This window comes from Hemitrygon akajei, chromosome 23 (assembly GCF_048418815.1).
Source record: "Hemitrygon akajei chromosome 23, sHemAka1.3, whole genome shotgun sequence".
Lineage (NCBI taxonomy): Eukaryota > Metazoa > Chordata > Chondrichthyes > Myliobatiformes > Dasyatidae > Hemitrygon > Hemitrygon akajei.
In genome coordinates, this window is record NC_133146.1 from 35,997,524 (window position 1) to 36,019,683 (window position 22,160).

General features: G+C 43.2%; 1 protein-coding gene across 2 annotated transcripts; it reads left to right on the forward strand.

The window, feature by feature from the left end:
• Positions 1-1,166: 1,166 nt before the first annotated feature.
• LOC140715347 (interferon-induced protein with tetratricopeptide repeats 5-like) lies at positions 1,167-17,411 on the forward strand. Of its 2 annotated transcripts, none has more exons than XM_073027400.1 (3): positions 1,167-1,413; positions 2,776-2,894; positions 12,270-17,411. In XM_073027400.1, exons 2-3 carry the CDS (start codon positions 2,890-2,892, stop codon positions 13,735-13,737), a joined length of 1,473 nt encoding a protein of 490 aa, XP_072883501.1. In that variant the 5' UTR covers positions 1,167-1,413; positions 2,776-2,889; the 3' UTR covers positions 13,738-17,411. The 2 variants fall into 2 exon arrangements, with proteins under 2 accessions (XP_072883501.1, XP_072883502.1); XM_073027401.1 differs by lacking the exon at positions 1,167-1,413 and adding an exon at positions 1,434-1,571.
• The last annotated feature ends 4,749 nt before the right edge of the window (positions 17,412-22,160 follow it).

The following is a 22,160-nucleotide window of genomic DNA, read 5'->3' on the forward strand; positions in this document are numbered from 1 at the left end:
TTGAATAATCAGAGCATGAGGGGATATTGGGAGAAGGCAGGAGACTGAGGCGGAGAAAAATTGGATCAGCCACCATGAAATGGCGGAGCAGATGTGGTGGGCCAAATGGTCTAACTCTTATAGTCTTAAATCAGGGGTTTGCTGGGTGGTATGACTCAAAGGGCATGTAATGTATAATGGTTTGTGTTGCTTGCCATGTGCATCGCCTAACCCTGGTACCACAAAGATGTCAAGAGACAATGGGAGGCATTCCGCAGACTGACACTCAGCATCTGACCCCGGGGCTCTGCTTGAGGTGTGGAGTGCACTCCCTCTCCATGAAATAAACTGGGCCCCGGAGAGCCATTCAGTTATCCTCCGGATCCAAGTAACCGAAGTCGTGTCGACCTGAACTGCCGGCAGTGAGGTGGTGTCTGATAGGTCAATGAATATTCAAATCAAAGCCCTGATGTTGCCAATGTCAGAAGTAAAGGCATATATTCCTTCCCTCTCGCTTTCTCTCTCCCCCTCTCCCTCCCTGCCTTCCTATCTCTTTCTTTCTCTCCCCCACCCCTCCCTCCCTCCAGCATTCGGTGAGATCAAGTGGTCTGTGATTTAGGGGGAGAATTCCACAATTCTGGGACTCGCCGATTCTAACTCTACGTGCTTGGTGCGTAAAGGTTAAGATGGAAGCCACGGACACCTCTCGATGTTGTCACCGCCCACCGTGAATACATTGTTCCCCGTCTTTGGAGAGTTTTCCACGAAACGGTTAATTTCTAGTGCAGAAAATGCGGGTTTTGTAAGTTCCGTTTCGAACTCCGATTTCAGGCAGTGATTCGTGGAGCTTGCAGACTATAAAACTGACCGGAGAGCTGTATCTTGTCCAGTTTCTCCGGTGAACAGCTCAACAAGATGCTGCGAGAATCCTGAGCAGCATCATGAGGTGTTAAACCCTGAATTTACACCGTGTTATTAAAAATCTATACACGCTAAGAAAATGATAGTGACATTGTGGACAGCTGTATCAGTCAATAGTAATATTAACCACAGGATCTGTGATTTACGTAGAGTAGAGATTTTGATCTGAGCCTGGTCTTTAACCATTTAGGGGTTCACATTTTAAGTTAAGACTTTAGCTTGATCCCGGGATCTCTGAACGCGGGGATAACGGGGGCTAGAGAAGTCCACCGCATGCAAACACCAGTGTTTAGGAGTTCGACGCAAAATCTGTTTGTTGGGTTACTGAAGTGTAAGAGGAGAGGAAAACAAGAGTCGTATTAAGGAGCGTCACGTGACTGGACATCGTGACCAACGAAGTATGCACTGGGGAATTTGCTTTTCACCGTTCCAGGAGCGTTCAGGAACAGCACGGATGCCAAGAAAGGACGGTCGCTGATTGTGAAGTCCTGCTGCACGGTTTCGACCCAAGAGGTTGGCAGAACTCTTTTCACCCACAGATGTCGCTTGATCAGCTGATTTCCTGCAGTAGATGGTGTACTAATCGAGACTGACATGCATGTAAAAGACTGGGGCACGGCCTTGTCGAGTTTCATAGACAATGTCATCTGGCACCAATGTACTCGAGGGGTGTAGGTATCTCATAACCGTCGGTCGACCCTCATCTTGCCCGCCGCTCTCCCGCCCATACCACTCATACCAGCTTTTCATTTGCCAGCTATCTGATCCCAACTACTGCCACTCCTCTCCGCCCTTCAACCACCACCACCATCCCTATTCCTTTTCACGTTCCGCGCTCCCACCCCAATATCCCTTCCCCTATCTTGCCACCAACCCTCTACTTTTACTTCAAAAATATATTTTATTTATAAAAATGACCGCAGGACGCGCAATCAGCGCACGGCTCCTTACATTCATTGGTAATGCTTCGTATAGGCTTGTTATTGTCACATTCACAGAGATCCAGTGAAAAGCAACCCAAAGCTTTTCAGACACATGATGCCTTACATAAATGTTTCGTGGAAGTAGAAAGAAAACAGAAGATTGTAGTATATATCATTGCAGTTACAGAGAAACCGCAGTGCAGATGGACAAAATGGAGGCGTCACGACCCCATGTCAATACATTCTGTTTATGTTTCATTCCCACTCACTAAATAACACACGCGCGAAGGCTGTAGACACCCTAAACCCAGAGCAAAACGAATTAAACCTCCAACAGAATAACATATCCGTTTTTACTTTCAGACAGAACGATTAATTTGGCCCACGCTTCCTTCCACAACAGTCCCCACAATTGTATAAACCCAAGCTTGAAATCTGCTTCACAGTTCAGAGCAAACTGGCTCCGTCTCTCTCCATTCACTCTCATTAATTCCTTTCTCCGTGCCATTATTCAGTCTTGCTCTTGTTCCCTGCTTTCTCTTCTCCGCTCAGAGGTTCCTAATTTAAAAGATTCCAGGCTACAATTATTGATGACCCCACTGCGGGAAACACGTTGTCTCTTCCCCTCCACGCTAACCCCGTATTCATTTTGGTATCTGTCCTCTATGTCAATGCCCCAGGATGTTTCTGAGCCGGCTCCAACGAGCAGAATTCGGTGAGGTCAAGTGGTCCGTGAATCGGTAATTAAGAGGGAACTGCACAATTCTGAGGCTCTCCCATCGTAATTCTGGTTCTTCGCAAGAAGAGCGTGTTTTAATGGTTAAAAATGGAAGCAGCGGACATTTCTAACGTTCCTCATCTTTGGAATGCATGGAGACTTTTCCATGAAAGGGTTAATTTCTAGAGAGGGCGTTGCGGGTTTCCAAGTTTCAGTTTCGAATTCCGATTTCAGGCGGTGATCTGTGGACTTACGCCCAGCTTGCGGACTATAAAGCTGACTAGAGAGCCAGGTCAGTTTCTCCAGTGACCAGCTCAACGAGGAGAAGCGAAAATCCCGAGCAGCATCATGAGGTGAGTTAAACCTTGAAATTACACCGTGTTATTCAAAATCTATTCATTCTAAGAAAATGTTATCGTTATGCACAACTGAATCAGTCAAACGTAATAATTGTCTTAGGATCTTTAATTATTTAGAATAAGGATTTTGATCTGTCTCTGTTTTTTAAGCATTTGGTGAGGGGAACACTTTCTAGTTAAAGACCTTGGAAATTTAGCTTGATCCCGGGATCTCTGAGCACTGGGACTATACGGGGCGAGGCAAGTCTACGGCATGGAAACACCAATGTTTAGGAATTCGACGTAATATCTGTTTTCTGGGTTACTGAAGTGTAAGAAGAGAGGAAAACAGGAGTCACATTAAGGAGTGTGGGAACAAACAAGCTGGATGAACTCAGCAGGTCGGGCAGCATCCGTTGAAAGGAGCAGTCAACGTTTCGGGTCGAGACCCTTCGTCAGGACTAAAGGGGGGGGTAGGGGCCCTATAAAGAAGGTGGGGGGAGGGTGGAAAACCAATCTGAGGAAAGATCAAGGGGTGAGGGAGGGGATAGGCTGGAGAGGTGAAGAAGGAATCTAAGGGGAAAGCACTATGAGTAGTAGAACAAGGCAGAGTCATGAGAGGTGATAGGCAGCTAGAAAGAGGAGGCAGAGTGAAAGTGTGATAGGGGTAGAGAAGAGGGAGGGAATTACCGGAAGTTGGAGAATTCGATGTTCATACCAAGGGGCTGGAGACTACCCAGACGGTATATGAGATGTTTATAGAAGATGTCAGTGGACAGTCTATCTCCAGAGATGGAGACCGAGAGATCAAGAAAGGGGAGAGAAGTGTCTAAGATGGACCAAGTGAATTTGAGGGCTGGGTGAAAGTTAGAGGCAAAGTGGATGAAATTTTCACAGGGATCGTTCCCTCCGCGACTGCCTGGTCCACACATCCCTCCCCACAGATCTCCCACCTGGTACATCCCTGCAAGCGTAAGTGCTACACCTGTCCCTACACCTCCTCTCTTACCACCATTCAGGGCCCCAGACAGTCCTTCCAGGTGAGGCAACACTTCACTTGTGAGTCTGTTGGGGTCCTGAATCGTGGGAAGTTCACAACTACAGATGTGCTGGTAAACACAGAGTACACTGCAGATGCTGTGGTCAAAGCAACACGTACAACACGCTGGAGGAACTCAGCAGGTCGGGCAGTATCCGTGGAAACGAGCAGTCCTGACGAAGGGCCTCGGCCCGAAACGTTGACTGCTCGTTTCCACGGATGCTGCCTGACCTGCTGAGTTCCTCCAACATGTTGTACGTGTACAGATGTGCTGGGCTGTCTGCACCACTCTCTGCAGAGTCCTGCAATTAAGGAAGGCACAGTTCCCATACCAGGCAGTGATGTCACCAGTCAGGATGCTCTCAATTGTGCCCCTGCAGGAAGTTCTTAGGGTTTGGGGGCCCATACCAAACTTCCTCAACCATCCGAGGTGAAAGAGGTGCTGTTGTGCCTTTTTCACCACACAGCTGGTGTGAACAGACCACGTGAGGACCTCAGTAATATGGATGCTGAGGAACTTGAAGCTGTTTACCCTCTCAACCCCAGATCCATTGATGTCAATAGAGGTTAGCCCGTCTCCATTCCTCCTGTAATCCACAACCAGCTCTTTGTTTTTGCGACACTGGGGGAGAGGTTGGTTTCCTGACACCACTACATCAGAGAGGCGACTTCTTCCCTGTAGGCCACTCGTTATTGTTTGAGATTAGGCCAATCAATGTAGTGTCGTCGGCAGATTGGAGCTGTGGGTGGCAATGCAGTCATGGGTATACAGGGAGTAAAGGAGGGTAGACAGTGGTAGACAGAGCAAAGGTGCTAACATAGCAATCCCTTAATCTATGTCAAGTGCCACTGATGTAGGAGATGCTGCACTGGGAACACCAGATACAATCGATGACCCAGAAATCTGTTCTTTTTGTTCTCTTTTTGCATTACTTTTTCAATGTTGTATTTCTTATTGTAATAATTGAGTAGTTTTTTATTATCTATTGTAACGTACCATTGCTGCAAAACAACATGTTTCATGACATATTAAACCTGGTCCTGATTCATACTCAGAAGTGAAGGGTCGCCTCACCTGGAAGGACTGTCTGGGGCCTCGACTGGTGGTGAGGGCAGAGGCGTAGCACTGGTCATGTTTACAAGGATAAGTACCAGGGAGTAGATCAGTTAGGAGGAATGAATAGACAATCAAGTCACGTAGAGAGCATTCCGTATGGAAAGCAGGGAGGGGGAGAAGGGAAATATGTACTTAGTGGTAGGATCATCTTGGCCCGGGGTTGGTGCTGGGCTCCTTGTTGTTTGTTATCTACAGTGCTGTGCAAAAGTCTTGGACACAAGTATATAGCTAGGGTGCCTAAGGTCTTTGCACAGGACTGTATTTGTCACTGTAGGGCGGTGAAAGAGTTTGTAAATCTGGCAGGAGCAAATAATTTTGGGAATAGAGAAGATGGAGTGCAGCAGGAGATTTGTAGGACAAGTGTCAGGGGCAGGGAATGACCCTGGTGTGGACACATCCAGCCCTGATACACGAAGCAAGGTCACTCGATTCCAAACAGTTGATTTATTGGCCATTACAGAATATATCTCTGGTGCTTCCTGCTGCCTCCCCTCTTTCTCCCTCTATTCCCCTCTCCCTGCCCCCTTCCCACTCTCAGTCCTCAATAGAGAACCACATCAGAATCAGATTTATCATCACTCATGTCTGTCATGATTTTTATTTTATGGCAGAAGACTACATAAAATTACTACAGTACTATGCAAAAGTCTTAGGAACCCAGCTATACAACATAGGTGCCTAAGACCTTAGCACAGTACTATTAGTTATTTTGATGAGAAAATATGAGGAATAATTAGTAAAATTGCAGATGACATTAAAACGGGTATTTTAGACTGGGAAGAAGTGTATCAAGATTTTTAGTGAGATCTTGATCAGCTAGGTAAGTAGGCAGAGGAATAACATAAGAAATTTAATTTAGATAAGGACAAATTTATATTGTTATGCCGTTGGCCCCCTCCTTTGTGAAAATCGCAAGAACTCTAGTTAAGGGGGGTCAACTGACCCAAGAGAGAGAGACGTGCGAAAGACCACGTTCTCCCAAGAAGCAGAATAAAAGTGACTTTGACTATTGTCTCATGGAGACCACCTGAAAAGCCCTCGGGCAAAGTGGGCTGGTTGAGAGAGAGATCGCATTACCTGCAACTTGATTGACACCTGCGATCCCGTGAAGAAGTATAAAGGCGGGTCTGAGGGGAGGACCCTCAGATGCACCAAGGAAACACACGAAGGAGAAACGCTAGAAATCCTGCGACAGCGTTTTAATAGCTACAGCCGGTGGTGGGGTTCGTGTGCGTCCTTCCCTTGCCTGGGATTGGCGACTTCACCACGGAAGACGGCCTAGCTACAGGGGAAGCCACAGATGAGAGTCCATTCCCCCAACGAGACTTCCGACTACCTCCTACAGGTTGGAAAACCTGTCGGGTAAATGCTTCATGTTCTCTGTCTTTCTAACTAAAAGTGCACCAACGCGACACTTCCGCCGGCAACTAAGTGAAACTGCCGTGATCTAAAAGACTTTTAGATATCCAGTGAACGATATAAAATCTACATTACCCCTAGACGACGATCGAGCTTGTGTTTTGAATGATTATTATTACACCGGTGTTTTAGATTGAGTTTTGATGATCTGAATGTTTTGTATTAACCATACGTTTGTGCCCTTGTTGAATAAAACGGTTGAAAATAGTAGCATCCGACTCAGCTGATCCATCTATCTTTGCTGGTAAGTTACCTGGTTACGGGGTTTTCGTAACAATATTGAATGGAAGGGTCAGAGTATTGTTATAAAACAGAAGGAGAAGAGGTGTCATTTAAAGTGTACTCACAGATATAGCACAGAGAAGAAGACTTTTGGCATGCTGGCTTTCATCAGTTAGGGCATTGAAAATAGAAGTTGAGAGGTTATTTTGCGGCTGTACAGGGACCCAGCCTGTCTAACCTCTCCCTGTATTTCAGACCCTTGAGTCCTGGCAATATCTTTGTAAATCTTTTTTTTTTTTTGCACTCTTTCTAATTTAATCACATCTTTCCTATAACAGGGTGATCAAAGCTGAATCCAATGTGCTTTCAACCCTGGGAAAAAGACACGGCTATTCACTCTATCTATGCCTTGTACTCTTACTGCTGTCTGTCAGGTCTTCCCTCAGCTTCTGCAGCTCCAGATGAAACAACCCTTGTTTGTCCGGCCATTGTTCTTACCACATGAGGTCTAATCCTGGCAACATCCTTGTCAACCTCTTTTTACCCTCTCCACATCCTTCTGATAATGGGGCAACTGAAATTGAATGCAAGCATTCATATTGGCCAAACCAGACTGGTTATAAAGCTGCAACATAACTTCCTGACTCTTGAACTCATTGCCTCAACTAATGAAACCAAGCATGCTGTACACCTTCCTTACCACTCGATCAACTTGTGCAACCACTTTCATGGAGCTATGGGTTTCACCCCAAGGTTCCTCTGCACTTCAACACTGTTAAGGGTCCAACCAGTAACTGCGTACTGTCCCTTTACATTTGATCTCCCAACAAATAAACACTTCACACTTGGCCTGGCCTGATTAAGCTCCATTTGCCATTTCTTCGCCTAAATCTAAAACTGATCTCTATCTCACTGTATCCTATGGCAATCTTTTTAAAAAAAAATTTATTGAAGTTCATCATCAAATATTTCCATAAGATGTATTTCAGACATTGTACATATATATCATATAATCATATATATTACAAATCTCCACATAGTATTCATCTGAGGTATACACTTAAAGAAAAGAGTGGAAAGAAAAAACAAGCAAAAGGAAAGAACTATGTACAAGTAGGGAGTGATTTTTTTTACAACAGCTTCATTGATTTGTGAGAATAAAATCAGGCCTATGAGGCTTTATGTAGTTAAACCATTTTTCCCAGTATGAATCAAATTGTTCCAGCTCATGATTAACAGATGCTGTTATCTTCTCCATTTTGTAAATGTCCATTGTAATTGCCATCCATACATTTAAAGTTGGGCTCTCCTGTGATAACCATTTCCTAGTAAGAGTCTTTTTACCAGCCACCAACAGTATATTCATTCAATATTTATCTCTTTTCAGCCATTCTTGAGGTATATACCCAACATATATGGTCTTACTCTCTAAGGGTATTTCACATTCAAAGATGTCTTGTAGGGCATTGTGTATCCCCCTCCAATAGTCTTTGATAACAGGGCAGTCCCAAAAAATATGATAATGATTTGCATTTTGATTTCCACAATTTCTCCAGCAAACAGGGAGGTTACTATCATAATGGGATTTCTGAGAGGGTGTAATAAAATATCTTATCAAGTTTTTCCATCCAAACTCCCTCCATTTCTGTGAACTGGTACACTTCCATTGATACCTCCATATTATTGTCCATCTTCCTCAGATATAATTATCCCTCCTTCCTTCTCCCATTTTGTTTTAATGTATGAAATGGAGTGTGTTTTAAGATTTGACAACCCTTTATACATGCTTGAAATGATTCTACTACTATTATCTGAATTATATGCTTTTCTAAAGAGCTCTATCAGGCATGTACTTGCCTTGGTTACATTTTTAAGCATCTTATTAACATATTGTTGCATCTCTAAATACCGATTTTAAAAATCTTGTTTTTCTATTAAGTGTTTCTCTTTAAGCATTTCAAAACTGAACAGTGTTCCTTCTTTCATTATGTTGCAAAGAACTGTTATTCCTTTAGCTGTCCAGTCCTTAAATCTAGCATCCAATTTATTTGGTGTAAAATCCGAGTCATATGCACACCATTTAAGAATTGCAATATCTCCCTCTAGACTATATTCTTTTATAGTACTTTTCCACATTTTAAGAGTCAATTTTACCCATGGGTTATCAATAGTATTTATGTACCTTTGCAGGTTGTTATCAGCCAAAATTGCTTGTATGGGGATGGGAAGTACCCGCTCCTCAATGTTTTTCCATTGAGCGTCATATGATGGGTTGCACCAACATATCACAGCTCTCAACTGTGCTGCAAAATAATAATCTCTAAGAGAAGGTCGGCCCCATCCCCCCTTTTCCTTTGCTAATTGCAAAGTATACTGTCCAGAAATGCCACCAACCCTTATCTCCTCTGCAAACTTACAGAAACTCAGGAGGTCAGTCAGCATCAATGGAAATTAATAAACAGTCGACATTTCGGGCCGAGACCCTCCCTTAGGTCTGGAAAGGAAGGTGGGAGATGCCAGAATAAAAATGTGAGATGAGGGGAAGGAGAATAGCTGGAAGGAGATAGGTGAAGCCAGGTGTGAGGGAAAGGTAAAGGGCTAGAGAGGAAGGAATCTGATAAGAGAGGAGAGTGGATCATAGGAGAATGGGAAGGACAAGCGGTCCAAGGGAGAGGTGATGGCCAAGTGAGAAGAGGTAAGAGGCCAGAGTGGGGAGAGTAGACAAAGAGCGGAGGGGGAGGGAACATTTTTTAACTGCAGGGAAAGATGCAGCCTTATCAAAGTCAAATCAAATCAACCATCCCCACATTTCGATCCCAGTTAACCCCTTTTGAAAATGGCTGTTGTGACCTTTTCCACTTACCAGGCTTCTCTGAGTTGGAAGAGCAAGAAATAAAACCAGATAATGAACTTAAAGATTACTGTGCCTACCTGGCTGAGATGCATAAAGAAATGCCAGAGAGATCTTAGAATTTTCTCTTGATCCTAATTCCAGATTGGGTAATGAATCCATTCCTGAACACTTGTAATGAGGAATTAACAGGCAGGATAGAGGAAGAACTGTTCTCGCTACAAATGACTTTGAGCTGAAACCAAAGTTCAAAAAAATCATATCACTTTTGGTTGCAGAAAGAAATCTCTGTTTGTTATCTTGTACTATGGAAAACGGTTGAGTTGTTCTTTATTCCCTGTCCAACATCGTATTTAGTGGAGTGCAGTTTTAGAGCAGTCACCCAACTTCTTTCAAAGCAACAGAACAGACTGCAAATTACTGAACCTGGGACCTAAGACTCCTAAGCGACATTCGCCCTGATATTGAGAAGCTGATAATCACTACACCAGGCCCCTCCACCTCATTGAAAGGTGGAAAAGCAATGAAGCAGTGAATAATTGGACTACTAATGTACACTCTTAAAATCATGAAAATAGTTTTTACTGTAATTAAATGAAGAGAATAGTCTTAATTGTAGTTTTAAATGTATTTGAATAAAAGCAACACATACAAAATGCTGGTGGAACACAGCAGGCCAGGCAACAATTATAGGAAGAGGTACAGTCGACATTTCGGGTCCAGACCCTTCATCAGGACTAACGGAAAAAAGAGATAGAAAGAGATTTGAAAGTGGGAGGGGGAGGGGGAGACCCGAAATGATAGGAGAAGACAGGAGGGGGAGGGATGAAGCTAAGAGCTGGGAAGTTGATTGGCAAAAGGGATACAAGGCTGGAGAAGGGGGGAGTATCATAGGACAGAAGGCCTTGGAAAAAATAAAGGGGGAGGGGAGCACCAGAGGAAGATGGAGAACAGGCAAGGAGTTATTGTGAGAGGGAAAGAGAGAGAAAAAAAAGCCTTGACACTGTTGTATCCCCCCTTGTTCAATCCTTTCCCACCTATATTCATGACACTTCTCATGCTCTGGATCTTTTCAATGATTTCAAGTTCCCTGGCCCCCATCGTCTGTATCCCCCGAAATGGCGACTGTACTTCTTCCTATAATTGCTGCCTGGCCTGCTGCGTTCCACCAGCATTTTGTGTGTGTTGATTGAATTTCCAGCATCTGCAGGATTTTCTCGTGTTAATGTATTTGAATATTTTTTTGCAATTATTTGTCAGTGCTTTAAATTTGCAGTTCCTCTTTTCTTTCATTATGCATCGTAAATCAAAGTTCTTTATAGTTTTTATTTAATGGTGAGAAAGGGAGAGGAGGGCACTGGGGATGAGGTCTGGGAGCAAAGTGGGCGGTAATTCAAAAAAGGTTTGGGAATCTCTGATCTACAGTGCTGTGCAAAGGTATTACGTACCATAGTGCCGGAGAATTTTGCAATACAGTATTTGTAAGTTTGTAAATCTGGTGGAAGCAAAGAATATTGGGAATAGGGAGGTTGTAGTGCTGCAGGAAGGGTGTGGGACAAGTTGGTAGTGGAGGAGCGCTAGGGATGGATTACGTTGTGGGTGCAGACACACCCATCCCTGGGACACCAGGCAAGGCAATTTGATTCGAAACAATTGGTATATTGATCATTTCAGAATGTCTCTCTGGTGCTTTCTGTTCCCTCCCCTCTCCCTTCCACTTTTCCCAACCGTGATTCTCCTCTCCCTGCCCCCTTTCCACTCTCAGTCCATAATAGAGACCCATATCAGAATTAGGTTTATCGTCACTCACATATGTCATGAAATTTGTGTGTTTTTTTTTGTAGCATCAATACAATGCAATGCATAAAATGACTATAGTACAAAATTCTTAGGCACCCTGGGTATATATGTACCTAAGACATTTGTACACTACTGTAAATCATTAATACAGATGATAAAAACAATGGACACTGCAGTGGTCCCTCATCACACCACCAGTCACAGGCCTCCAGTCAAAACGATAACCACACTGGCTGCTCCCACTATGACAATATCAGATCCAATTGACCAGTTTATCAAGAATGCCAAGGAACTTGATCTTCTGGATCAGTCCTTCATTTGGGACTTTGTCAAAGGCCTTGCTAAAGTCCATGTCAACAATGTCCACCGCCATTCTTTTGTCAGCCTTCTTGGTAACCTCCATGATCAGCATAATTTGGCAAAACCATATCACTTGCATGGGAAGGTGTACACATTCACAGGGAATGCCAATAGGACTTTGCTAAATATTAACAGTATATTTGGCAGTCATCAGGGTCTTTTCTCATGCAAAATGTTAACAAGCACATCTGGAAAATCTTAATAGACTTCACAAAATCAGTTTCATCTTATTTAAGTCAACTGCACCCTTTATCTTCCAGCCACTGTATTAGATTATAGGGGGAAAAGCTTCTGATTCTGACTGTAGCACAGGTTCCAGGCACAACATCGGAAAGGCTGTTCAATGAAGTGTGGTGCCACTTGCAATATTACTGAATGTATCATCAGTGTAGCGAAGCATCCGTCTGCTGAGAATACACATTCCCATCCTCAATACATAAATCAATTCTTCATATTCTGTTGATGACCTGAAACATTAATGCTTTCTCTTTCTTCATATGCTGCCTGATGTGCTGAGTGTAACTACAGATAATGCATGAAAGGGTGGACCTGCCTCAGCTAATCATTTTTGCTCTCTTACAGCAACACTCCAAGAGATTCGTTGAAAGAGAAGCTCAGTCAGCTTCAGTGTCACTTCACGTGGAGCCCCAAGAAGGAAACCCTTGACTTGGAAGATTTTATGTATAGATTAGAAGATTCTCTCCAATTTGCCGTCAAATATCAAGGCACATCCTACAACCAGCTTGCTTTTGTGAACTGCTTGCAAGGTAATCATGAAGAAGCCATTAAAAACTTAAAGGAAGCTGAAAAGATTCTGAGGGAGGAGTACAAAGATGAATTTGAAAGAAGATGCATCGTCACCTATGGAAACTTTGCCTGGGTGCATTACCACATGGGACAACTGACCGAGGCCCAGTCCTATCTCGACAAGCTGGAGATTATCTGTAAACCACTCAGTGATGGCCCTCGCTATACAGCAATGATACCCGAGGTGTACGGGGAGAAGGGATGGTCATTGTTGAAATCCGCTGCAGAATACTATGAGGAGGCAAAGGAATGCTTTGCAAAGGCTCTGGAGCAAGATCCTGACAACACTGAGTGGATAATGGGATATGCGACTGTACTGTCTCGTCTGGAATCATTTTCTGGAACGACAAATTATCATGAACAGAGTCAGTCAGTGAAGTATCTGCGACGTGTACTGGAGCTTGATCCTGATCACTCTCTGGCCATGGTGATGTTGGCCATAAAACTGCAAAAGTTCAACGTAAGGAAAGAAGCAAATGAATTGGTTGAACAGGCATTGAAGAAAACCCCTGATGTTCCATATGTGCTCCGCTATGTAGCAAAATTTTACAGACTTGAGGGAGCTGTGGACAAAGCTATTAATCTGCTGAAGCGTATATTAGAATTCACTCCAAATTCCTGTTTTGTGCATCACCAGCTGGGCATTTGTTACAGATCTAAACTGCCACGGACAGCCAGACCATATCACACAGATTGTTATAACGATGCACTTCAGCACAAAACTGAGTTGATCGAACAATGTATTTACCACTTTGAAAAGGCCTCTGAGTATCGTAAAAGGACGGCTGTTCAACCACAATTGGATCTTGCAGACATCTATGTAAAAATTGGAGACATCCCTAGAGCAGACAAGATCTACAGTTTTCTCCAGAAACTAAAGGATATTCCTCCAGAAAATATGCAGAACATATGTTTACATGCTGGGTTATTTGAACTGTACCATAGAAGTTCTGAAGCTAATGCCATCAGCTTATTCCTAAAAGGTCTGAAGATTGAATATAACTCAAGTGAGCGGAAAAAATGTCACTTCCAACTGGAGAAGTGGGCAGATAGGAAACTTTGCAGAAATCCACATGACAGCAAGGCCCTTGGTATCAAAGGGTTACTGTTTCAGCAGAGTGGGAACAAGGCTAAAGCTATTGAATACTTTGAGAAGGCTTTGGAGACTGATCATGATAATGAAGACTATCTGAGTGCTCTTTGGGAATTACGCCTTTCTTTGAAGGGCCAAAATGATGCTTAAAAGAAGCAATGATTCTGTCCGATCTAAGGAGTGGCTTTATGACACCTTTATTTCACTTAATGTATTCGTGCAGCACCTTCTTCAAATGAGATATTACTGGTGAAATCTCAAAAAATACCCTTATTGCAACCAGTCTCAGTCTCTCTTCTGTATTCAAGAGTGGTGATGACTGAAGTATACAAAATAAATCGCATTAATTCTAAAATTTTACCCCTGACTTACTTGACTCCATAACTATGAGATCAGAATGTGTGAGTTGAAGCAAAGTTGGGTGTAAGAAATTATTCTAAATGGAGCCGAATGCAGAAACATATGGAAGAACCTTTGCACATTTCTACTGTAGATTAATCTCTGTTACTTGCTAATCCTGAGGTGTATTCTGCATTTCAGTTTGTAACCCAAATCTGACTGAAGACAAGTAGATTCTGAAGAATGATGAAGACCATTTTCAGATGGACATATCTTGCATAAAAGTTTCATGGCAAAGATTGGATCTGAGTAGATTACGTGAAAGAAACACCAGTAAATTCTTTACAATACCTATCCAGACTGCTGACAGCACCTAAGAATGCTTCAAAAGGCAATGCAACAGCCGAAGAGTGGACACACATTTTCAATCTCAGGCAGAATGGTTACCTGCCAAGGACATGGTCTGTAACCACAGGGCGCCAGGATAGCATAGCATTTGGCGTGATGCTATTGCAACTCAGGGCGCTGGAGTTCAGACTTAAGCATTTCCTCCCACAGTCCAAAGACGTACAAGTTAGTGGTTTAGCTGGTTACCGTGTATTGTCCTGTGAGTAAGCTTAGGTTAATTAGGTTGGTTATTGTTCAGTACAACTCGTTGGGCTGGTAGGACCCGTTTTGTGCTATATCTCTAAGTAAATAAAACAATTAAAGCCCAGATCGGAAAAAAAGCCCACGGACTCATTTACGTAACCAGATGAGTAAGGTCAAGCATTTGACTGGTCCACTGATAATTGAGCATTGATTTCTAAGAGTCAATTCCCGTAACTAGATGGAGCAAATTGGCTGCTAGTTTGAGTTGGCTGCTGATGAAATACTTGTAATCAGGGAGTGGGTATTTACTACGTTTGAGATTAGCTAAGCTCATGTTCCACAGGTTTTGAGTTGAAAGTCCAAAGTACATTTCTTATCGAAGTATGTATACTATATACAGCCTTGAGATTTGTCTCTTTTACAAGCAGCCACAAAACAAAGAAACCCAATAGAACCCATTTTAAAAAAAAGACCCATCAATGTGCGGAAAACAAAACAAGACATGCAAACAATAAAAGTAAGCAAATAACTTTCAGAACTGAAGTTCACTAAAGTGGGTCCACAGCCACAAAGCCAGCCAACACTGCAGCTGATCCAGGAGCTGGTCAGTTGCAGGCCGCAGCCTCAGTACAGTGCAGAGATGAGTAAACCTCATGGAGCAGTGAGCTGAACACTGGCCTGTCTATTACCTCCAGTCCCGACACGCTGACCTTTTCAATTCAGCCCAGCACTTAAATTGGCTAAACCTTTAGTCGTTCCTCGCACTCGGGTCCGGGCCCTGCCACTTCACCTCCACTGACTTGCTTTGGTTTTACCGCATCGAATTGTCCCCAAGTCTGCTGCAGCAATGGCCAAACATTGGCTCCTTTCCCACGTAAAGGCCCAAGCCCCACCACCTCATTCGGCCTGTACTCGCCATGCTGCATCCAGGGGTGCAAGAGCCCTTAGAATACAAGCCTTTGCTTGCAAGATGCCAAGCTGCAGTCTCTGATGAGGTTGCGGCTCAGATTTTGTCCTTCTTTTCAGTTGTTTATTAGGGATGGATTTGGGGACAGACAGGGTTTAGCAACAGAGATGCGGAGGGTATTAGACATCAGGCTGAATCTGAACCTCTGCTTCCCATTTGAAAACCAATGATATGGACACAGAACACCCAAGGTCAGATGTCAGGCCTGGGGATCAGTACGGATAAGGACTGGTGGCCCTTCTTCTCAAGGACTGAAAAAGGGCTACATTCTTAGATGGAGGTTGCCATGTCACGTTGATTCAGACCAAGGGTCCAAGAGACACTTAGCTGGAAGTGTCTGGCAGGGAATTACATTGACTGATGAACATTGAGTGGTCTTTCCATTATCCACATCATCCAAAGTCATCTAGACAAGTTGAAAGGGTGAATCAAATCATCAAGCAACAACTGACCACATGCCATGAAGAGAGCAAACCATGGCCAATGCCCTTCCTATGATTCAGAATCAAGCCCATCTAGTTTTTTTCCACCATTCCATCATGGCTGATTTGTTACCTCTCTCAGCGCCATTTCCCCATAACCTCTGATGCCCTGAGTAACCAAGAACCCATCAATTTCCACTTTAAATATACTTAATGACTTGGCCTCCTCAAATCTGGTTCATTATACAACACCAATCCAATGTTGCCTATCCCCTACTGGGCTCAACCACAAGTTGTTCTAAAAAGCCATTTCTTAGACATTCTACAATTTCCCTCTCTTGGGATCCAGCACCAACCTGATTTTCCTAATCTACATGCATATTAAAATTCCCCGTGACCAGTGTATCATTGCCCTTATTACATGCTTTTTCTATTTCCCATTGAAAACAGTACATCCTGGCTACTGTTTGGAGGCCTGTATATAACTCCCTTGCAGCTTTATAACTACCCACAAGGAGTCTACATCTTCTGATCCTGTGTTACCTCTTTCTAAGGATTTAACTTAAGCTTTTTTTTTTAACCAACAGAGCCATCCCACCCCCTCTGCCTACCTATCTGTCCTTTCATTGCAATGTGTGTCTTTGAATGTTCACCTCCCAACTATGGTTTTCTTTCAGCCACAACCCAGTGATGCCCACATCGTCATACCTACCAATCTAAAACTGCACTAGGAGATCATCTACGTTATACTGCATGCATTCAAATACAGCACTTTCAGTCCTGTATTCATCACCCTTTTCAAATTTGCCCCCATGTTTCACTTCACTTCATCCCACTGACTGCAAGTTTGCCCTACCATCTGCCCATCTTCCAATAGACAATAGGTGCAGAAGTAGACCATTCGGCCCTTCGAGCCTGCACACTCCCGCTACACACTGCACCTAATTGTATACCAATCGCCCTGTCTTCAGCCCTATCACTCTGGTTCCCATCCCCCTGCCAAATTAGTCTGAACCCTCCCCATGATAATAGCATATTCTATAAATACATACTATTGATGCTTCCATAACTCGGGGTGAATTTTTAGTTACTTTATACTTAACAAAGGTCCCACGAGTTTTTCTGCCTCTGAATTTCAGATATAATTCTGAACATATGATTTAGAATTGGGAGGGTGGGGAATGTTGGATTAAAGTACTGAATTGTTATTTCATTAATTTGTCCTTGTATTTTTATATAATCACTTACAGTATATACATGTAATAGTTCAGTGGATTTTCCAGTAATTGTGGTACAATTGTATCTGTATTTTTTAGAAGCTTCTCAGTTTTCAATAGCAGTTGTCACACCATTTGAATATGGCTATTTTATAGGTTAATTGTTATCTCTAGTCTTGAGTTTGAGGTGATAACAAATGATTTTTTTCTTTTCGGTGTTTTCCTGGCTCCGCTTTCTTGCTTGCTTTTCAGTCTTGTAACATTTAATAAAACAGTTATAAGCAATAAGTTTTATGCCTCCTCTTGATTTCTGAAGAACCTTTGGGTCACAAAGGTGTCAGGTTCCAACAATACCTAGCGCCAGATATCTCACTAAATGTCTCGCCACCTTCCCTCCACACACCCAGCTCTGAGTCAGATTCTTGAAGCAAAATGTCGACAATCCCTTTGCCTCCACAAATGATGTTTGACCTGCTGAATTCTTCCAACCATCTTTTTTTTTATGCTCTCAAAACAATCTGAATGCTGGAGGCCACGTATACTGTGGAGTACATCCCTCAGTTAGGATTTTTTTTTCAAAAGGGTTTAGTGACATTTCAACTAATAGCACTGACCATCCTGGTCACCTTACTGAGTAGGAGAATAGGGGAATAATGCAGTAGCTTGAAATGAGTACAAAAACATGCCTGAATATTTTTAATGTCCATGTAGATGATTTGAGCCAAATCGCAGGAGGAATCTTGGGTTACAGAGCCAGACAGCATGGATACAAGCCCTTCAGTTCAACTGGCCCATGCCAACCAAGATGTCCTAATGTTTGGCCCATAACTTTCTGAACCCTTCCAATCCATGTACCTGTCTAACTGTCTTCTAAGAGTTGTGATTGGACCTGCCTTAACCACAACTTCTGGTAGCTTATTCCACACACATACCATCTTTGTGAGAGAAAAAAAGTGTTTTCCTGCAAGTTCATGTTAAATCTTACTTCTCTCAGCTTAAATCTGTGCCTTCAAATTCTTGATTCCCTGTACCTGGGAAAAAGACTTGCGTACATTCACCCTATCAATGCCCCTCATAATCTGATACACCTCTATAAGATCACCTCTCAGTTTCCTACGTTTCGATAGTTTGAAATTGCATCTGAAGTTCCAGTGCCCAGTTTTGACCTTTGAGCCCACTAAACATGTTCAGTTCATTTTATTGGGCACAACATTGGTTACCACCCTCAGCCGAGCTTCCTGCCTTCAGTATTCAAGGTGTTCATTCTTCCTGCTCAGAAGGATAGTAAACATGGCAAAGGATGGATCCAATAAATTGAGGGCCCTTCCTTTCTCTGAGATATTAATGCTGTCAATGCTTCAGAAAAGACTTTGGATGCAAAGAGAAATATAATTTTTTTTTCACACAAATGCTGCTGAGGCAAGTATTAAACATGAGATTCTGCAGATGCCAAAAATCCAGAGTAATGAACAATGTTGGAGGAGCTGCGCAGGTCAGGCAGCATCTACGACGGGTCTCAGACCAAAATGTCAACTGTTTGTTTATTCTCCTCAATAGATGTTGCCTGACCTGCTGAGTTCCTCTAGGATTGTGCATGTGAAACAAATACTATAAATGGGTTCAACAGGCAATTTGAGATGACTTTCAAACATGTAGAGTGATAAGGACTTCTGCAATTCATTTAAGAAAATGCTAACCAGGCCTGTTGAAGGTGGTGTTCAGCAGCTGTGCTCTATAAAGACAGCTTTAATTGTCTGTAGCTTCTTTGGTCAGTGAAGCATGGAGGTGGGTGAAGGGATTGTGATTGTTATGATACGGCAACAATGAATGTAGAATTGAGGCAGGGTTTTTTATAAACAAATAAAACATTTATTAAACACTGCTCAATAAAAAACCAAAAGTAAACAAACGACCAACTTAACCTGAAGTTACCTGCTATACGGCAGCTCCAACAGTTCTTAAAGCGATAAATGCAAAAGTCCAAATGATTTACACAGTCTGTAAGGGGAGACTTTCCTGAAGTAACAAATTCCTCAACGACGTCACACTACTGCTGATCCCAGCCAAAATATGCCCTGCCGGAAGGATTTATGACGAAGGAAATAAAACAGCTTAAGGGCACTGACCTTTCCTTGGCGAAATGCTGCGTCCGGCTCTTTCTGCTTTCAAAATGCAGGAGCCATCTCGGATGCAGGTTACCAATACTTTCTGAATGAGCATTCAATAAGGTCGATCCTGTATTACTGATGACGACACCAACTTTACTCGATCCTTCGGGTCTCCGTACTTCCATAAATCTTCAGTCTCCGACTGGACTAAACCAGCAGCGTTTGGGGAGACTGCCGGCAATAACCTTTGAGACTTAAGACAGAAAGTAAGACTCCACTTTAAAACAAAACCGTGTCATGAGATGAATACGCAGCATAGCAGAGTCAATAGACAATAGACAATAGGTGCAGAAGTAGACCATTCGGCCCTTTGAGCCTGCACCGCCATTTTGAGATCATGGCTGATCAATTCCTATCAATACCCAGTTCCTGCCTTGTCCCCATATCCCTTGATTCCCCTATCCATAAGATACCTATCTAGCTCCTTCTTGAAAGCATCCAGAGAATTGGCCTCCACTACCTTCCGAGGCAGTGCATTCCAGACCCCCACAACTCTCTGGGAGAAGAAGTTTTTCCTTAACTCTGTCCTAAATGACCTACTCCTTATTCTCAAACAATGCCCTCTGGTACTGGACTCTCCCAGCATCTGGAACATATTTCCTGCCTCTATCTTGTCCAATCCCTTAATAATCTTATATGTTTCAATCAGATCCCCTCTCAATCTCCTTAATTCCAGTGTGTACAAGCCCAGTCTCTCTAACCTCTCTGCGCAAGACAGTCCAGACATCCCAGGAATTAACCTCGTGAATCTACGCTGCACTTCCTCTACAGCCAGGATGTCCTTCCTTAACCCTGGCGACCAAAACTGTACACAATACTCCAGGTGTGGTCTCACCAGGGCTCTGTACAAATGCAAGAGGATTTCCTTGCTCTTGTACTCAATTCCCTTTGTAATAAAGGCCAACATTCCATTAGCCTTCTTCACTGCCTGCTGCACTTGCTCATTCACCTTCAGTGATGGATGAACAAGGACTCCGAGATCTCTTTGTATTTCTCCCTTACCTAACTCTACACCGTTCAGATAATAATCTGCCTTCCTGTTCTTACTCCCAAAGTGGATAACCTCACACTTATTCACATTAAACACCATCTGCCAAGTATCTGCCCACTCACCCAGCCTAACCAAGTCACCCTGAATTCTCCTAACATCCTCATCACATGTCACACTGCCACCCAGCTTAGTATCATCTGCAAATTTGCTGATGTTATTTTCTATAAAGAAGTCACTAAGGAGTTAAACCACGCACTGACCTGTGTCACAGCAAGTCTTTCCCCTTTTATACCCGTTGAAACAGGCCATCACATGACCTCTCACTGACGGGAAAATTACATCACTCAACCATCACAAGACTATTACATCATGCTCAGCAGAGACTCAATTGCATCATGGTCATGTGACAGTCACAAGATACCCACGGGGTATGTAACACGGTAAAGAGCTCTGATTTGGAGGTCTTATCTAACAATTCGCCTTCAGCCAGTGCTTGCCTGAGTAACGATGGCAGTGGCTTAAAGCTGCTCCAAGCTCTGCCACCTGGGCTACAAAAGGGATGTCTCATTTTCCATCTGCTTAAGACTGACAGCATCCATATGACCAGACAACTGCACCTCAGGCAGTTGAACGGGGGGGGGATTGATGCACATAACCAATTAGTGGGCATGTCCAAGAATTCTCAACTGTCAATGCCAGTACTTGGCACACTGCACAGGAGAGCTTTATCTTGGCTGATCCATTTACCATCCTGAACCATGTCAAACCATTGCTGGCTGCTTAGGGAAAGATACATCCACTTGGCTCCTGACTCTAGCATAGGCTTGATGCAAAGACCTTTAAGCCTATATAGTGGGAGACCTACAACCACCTGAAATATCACTAACTGCAAACACAGTGCAGTGAAGCAATAGGATCTGCTGTCTGGGCTGCTTCAAATGCAAATTCCCACCCTCAGTACATGAACCAATTCTTGATAACTGGTTACTGATGTGAAACATTAATAATTTTACCCAGCTCAGAAGTTGTGTGATCTGCTGTTTTTCTAGGTTTTGTCTGCCTTAGGAAAAGAAACTACATTTAAGGGTGAAACTTCTTCAGTTTTTCTGAGAAAAATTTTCACGAATTTTGTTCTCTTGCAGCAACACACAAGGGGATTTATTGAAAGAGAAGCTCATTCAGCTTCAGTGTCACTTCATGTGGAGCCCCAGAAGGAAATGCCTTGACTTGGGTGATATAACATACAGATTGCAAAATGCCACAAATTTGCATTTGAATTATCAAGTCAGGTCCTACAACCAACTTGCTTTTGTGAATTGCTTGCAAGGGTAACTATATAGAAGCCGATTCATAACTTGGAGGAAGCTGAGAATGATTCTGAGAGAGAACTACAAAGATGATTTGAAAGAAGAAGCATCATCACCTATGGAAAACTTTGCCTGGGTGCATTACCACATGGGACATCTGACCGAGGCCCAGTCCTACCTCGACAAGTTGGAGATTATCTGTAAACCGCTCAGTGATGGCCCTCCTATACAGCAATGATACCCGGAGGTGTACGGGGAGAAGGGATGGTCATTGCTGAAGTCTACTGCTGAATACTATGAGGAGGCGAAGGACTGTTTTGAGAAGGCTCTGGAAGAAGATCCTGATAATGAGCAATGGAACATGGGATATGCCACTGTACTGTTTCGGTTTAGGAAGCAATTTCTGGAACCAAAGAGAATCGTGAACAGAGACAGTCTGTACCGCATTTGCGTCGTGTACTGGAACTTGCTCCAGATAACTCAGTGGGGTTCTGTTGGCGCTAAAACTGCAAGAGTTCAAGCAAAAAGTTGAAGCCAATAAATTAGTTGAACAAGCATTGCAGAAAACACC